Source organism: Quercus suber, unplaced genomic scaffold (assembly GCF_002906115.3).
Source record: "Quercus suber isolate HL8 unplaced genomic scaffold, Cork oak 2.0 scaffold_355, whole genome shotgun sequence".
Taxonomy (NCBI): domain Eukaryota; kingdom Viridiplantae; phylum Streptophyta; class Magnoliopsida; order Fagales; family Fagaceae; genus Quercus; species Quercus suber.
Window position 1 is genome coordinate 186530 of NW_027069807.1, and position 4467 is coordinate 190996.

The 4467-nt window shown below is 41.5% G+C and overlaps 1 protein-coding gene across 1 annotated transcript; it reads left to right on the forward strand.

The window, feature by feature from the left end:
* The first annotated feature begins 2129 nt into the window (after positions 1 to 2129).
* On the forward strand, positions 2130 to 2921 carry LOC112022911 (uncharacterized). Its single transcript, XM_024055536.1, has one exon. It carries the CDS (start codon positions 2130 to 2132, stop codon positions 2919 to 2921), a length of 792 nt encoding a protein of 263 aa, XP_023911304.1.
* Positions 2922 to 4467: the final 1546 nt, after the last annotated feature.

The following is a 4467-nucleotide window of genomic DNA, read 5'->3' on the forward strand; positions in this document are numbered from 1 at the left end:
TGAGCGTCGCGGTGAAGTGGTGGAAGCTTCGTGTTCATCCTATAACCATGGCTTTGGTGATAGTGACATCTTGAAAAGGGTTCAAAACTGTGGGCGTGATCTTGAATGGTGGAATTACAACATTTTTGGAAATGTGAGGAAAGAGTTGGTAAAAAAGAAGGAGCTTCTGATTCAAGCAGAATATGAAGCACAAGAAACTGGGGTTAACACACGGGTTAGAGCACTCAAAGAGGAAATCAATACTTTCTTGGATAGGGAAGCAAGCATGTGGAGCCAAAGATCACGTACACTATGGCTTAAGAATGGAGATAAAAATATGAGTTTCTTCCATTGCCAAGCTGCTAATAGATTCCAGAAAAATGTTATTCGTGGGCTCATGGATGAATCAAATAGTTGGAGAACGAATCTGGATGATATAGCAGCCATTACGATCAAGTACTATCAGGACCTCTTTACCTCCTTAAGGCCGAATGCACATGGGGCAGCCTTGGATCACATCCCGAATGTCATCACCGATCACATGAATGCAACCCTTGTTGCCCCTTTTAGAGATGATGAAGTTAAGGAAGCCCTCAAGCAAATGGCCCCTCTCAAAGCCCCAGGACCCAATGGCATGCCATCATTATTTTTCCAACATTTTTGGGGGGTGGTGGATAGAGATGTAACAAATTCTGTCTTATCTTGGCTCAAAACAGGTACAATTCCCCATCTAATAAATCACACTTTCATTACTTTGATCCCAAAAACAAAAAACCCTGAATTTGTCACCCAATATCGCCCTATTAGTTTGTGTAATGTCCTTTATAAGATTTTCTCTAAGGTCCTAGCTAATAGACTTAAAATTATTTTGCCCACCATCATCACTGAGCACCAATCAGCCTTTACCAAGAATAGATTGATTTATGATAACATACTTGTGGCTTTTGAATCTCTGCATAGCATGAATAATATGAGGTCAGGGAAAATTGGGTACATGGCTATTAAACTGGATATGAGTAAGGCATATGACCGGGTGGAATGCGGCTACCTTGAAAATGTTATGAGAAAAATGGGTTTTAATGAAAGGTGGATAAGTCTAATCATGGCATGTGTAAAGATAGTCTCTTATTCTATTTTGATCAATGGGCAACCTCAAGGATTTATTCAACATTCGAGAGGTATCTGCCAAGGAGACCCACTATCACCTTTCCTTTTCCTTCTTTGCACCGAAGGTCTCCATGGCCTTATTCAACAAGCTGCAAATTTGGAAGAAATCAAGGGCTTCCCCCTTTGCCGGAGAGGCCCCAGCACTAACCCATTTATTGTTTGCAGATGATAGCCTTCTCTTTTGTAGGGCAAGTGGTGATGAATGCAGGAAGATCATTGACATCCTTGACAAATATGAAGAGGAGTCGGGCCAAAAGGTGAACAAAAACAAAACAGCCATCTTCTTTAGCAAATCTACCACGGAAGCAACCAAACAAGAAATTATGGCTGCCTTAGGCTTACAAGAAATCAAGCATTTTGAGAAATACCTTGGGCTGCCATCATTGGTGGGAAGAAGGAAGAAAGAAGGCTTCAATTTTATCAAAGAAAAGGTGTGGAAAAAATTGCAAGGATGGGAAGGGAAACTATTGTCTCAAGCCGGTCGAGAGGTGCTCATAAAAGCGGTGATACAAGCTATCCCAACTTATGCTATGGGGTGTTTCAAATTACCTTTAGGGCTTTGCCATGAGATTGAAACCATGATCAAGAAGTTTTGGTGGGGACAAAGAGGAGAAAAAAGAAAAATCCACTGGTTAAGGTGAGAGGAACTTACAAAATCAAAATTGGAGGGAGGCATGGGGTTTAGGGACCTTGCTATGTTCAATGACTCCTTGCTAGCTACACAAGCATGGAGGTTATTGAAAAATCCGGAATCTTTGCTACACAAAGTTTTCAAGGCGTCCTTCTTTCCAAATTGCACCTTTATGGAGGCTAAACACTCTAGTAGCGGATCTCATGCTTGGAAAAGCATCTTGCATGGTAGGGAGGTACTACTTAGGGGCTGCCAATGGAGAATTGGGAACGGGAAGTTAGTAAGTATATGACAAGATCACTGGCTGGCAAGGAAAAATAGGCCACAAGTTCAATCCCTATGTGTGGAATCAATGGCTGATGCTAAAGTGGAGTTTTTGATTATGGAAGACACAAGGCAGTGGGATCATGGTTTGATAGAAGGAATGTTCACCCCTGATGAAGCTGAATTGATCAAGTCAATTCCACTCTCAAGGTACGAAGCAGAAGATAATTTATTTTGGCCCTTCACTAGCAACGGAGTTTACACAAGTAAGTCGGGATACAAATTTTTGAAAGCCGAAACACAAACCGAGTGGGATGAAGAACAGATGGAACATGATAAAGTTTTGTGGCGCACACTTTGGTCTCTTCAGGTATCGAATAAAATCAAAAATCTGGTGTGGAGGGCGTGCAGGAATTCATTGCCAACTAAGGAGAATTTGGTGAGGTGTACTATCATCGAATGCCCAACTTGTGACCGCTGTAAACAAGCACCTGAATCAGCCCTTCATGCTCTCTGGACTTGCAATGAACTGGACGTGGTGTGGGAAGAAGAACCATTTCGAGGAGACCGAAGAAGACACGCCTTTGTGGATTTTAAGGAACTGCTTTCATGGCTCGTTACAACCGATCACAATCTGGAGCTGTTTTCTACCTCAGTATGGTTAATTTGGACTCAAAGAAACCAAGTGCGTATGAGCCAACCAAATATTAGTGTTCATCAGATCTCGACGTCGGCAAAGGAACGTGTCGCTGAGTTCAAACTGACCGAACCTGTGCCTTCCTTCACTCGGTCTGATCTCAGTTCAGTTCGGGCAAAATGGCATCCTCCAAATCCAGATATAGTGAAAATAAACTGCGATGGGGCTACTTTCAAGGAATAGAAGAAATCGGGCATTGGTGTCATCATCCGGGACAGCAACGGCTTGGTCATGGCTTCCATGTCTAAGTTACTGCCACAACAATATACTCCCCTGGAGATCGAGACAATGGCAGCTTCTTCAGCCTTGGAGTTTACAGCTGAGTTGGGGTTCAGTCAAGTTATACTGGAAATGGACGCTCAGGTGTTGACAAATGCCTTGAGACATAACAGCCCTTACCTGTCTTCCCTTGGCTTATTAATAGATGATATCAGATGTAATGCTAGGTGTTTTAATAAATTACTTTACTCTTATGTAAAGAAAGAAGGTAATAAGGTAGCGCATAATTTAGTGAGACATTCCATTTGTATTTCTGATTTTATGGTGTGGATGGAGACTATTCCACCACCCTTTGTTTCTCTTGTACTAGCTGATATAGCTGGATTTTATTAATAAAGTTCACTGCATTCCTTCTCAAAAAAAAAAAAAAAAATTTTGGAAGAGGTCCCTCTCCCATCTTTTTAATTCTCGGCCACACTTTTCAATTTTTCTCATGACTTTTGTTGCTGGATCATCTACTTCCCTTGCTTCCCAACTTGCTTCAACAACTTCTGAACATGTATGGTCTAACAGCCAAGCCTTTTCGAACTGAAACGGCTTTGTTACATATTGAACTTCGAGGCCCTCCATATTAATCCATAGTGGGCTATGATTCGAAGAGTCTAAATTGAGGTGATGGACTTTTGTACCTGCAAATCTCAAAAGCCAATTGTTAGTAGCCAAAGCACAATCAAGCCTTTCCCATATTGAATGACATGCAGAAACATGTTTCTACCATGTATACCAGGAGTCTACAAAACCAAGATCAATAAAACCACACTCATCTGCTACATCCCGAAATAATTGCATCTATGCTTGGTTTCTACTACTTCCTCCCAATTTCTCAGAGCTTCTCATAATCTCATTAAAATCCCCAGCACACAGCCAAGGGATATTAAACTTTCTGTGAAGTTGATGAAGCTTATTCCAAGACTCAATCTGTTTATGCGTCATAGGTTCACCATAAAAGCCTGTGAAATGCTATACTTCCTCCTTCCCTTTATTGATGATGGAATCTATATGATTTGGTGAGAAAGAGTCAATGTGTAAGTCCATTGAATTTCTCCAAAAGAGTGCTAGACCCCGACCTCTGTTATTTCTTTCAACAAAAAATAAGTTATCAAATTCAATTTTTTGTTTAATCTCCTTTGGCCTTGTTTCATCCGCCCACGTTTCGGCTATAAGCAGAACAGAGGGATCTTTTGCTCGAATCACTACTTCAAGCTCTTTTTCTGTCTGCAGGTTTCCAAGCCCACGACAGTTCCAAACTATGATGCTCATGGTTCTTGGCGGGATTGCACAGTAGCCTCCGCCATTGAAATTTCTGTGTTCTCATCCTTTGAAACCAAGACTTTCTTCTTTGGTAACTCAGGATGGGCTTCCTCTTCGAACTCTCTGTTTCTTTTGTTTAAAACAGAGTGTTGGGTAGAGTTCTCAGGTAACATGTTATTTCGGGCTAGTCTCTTCCACG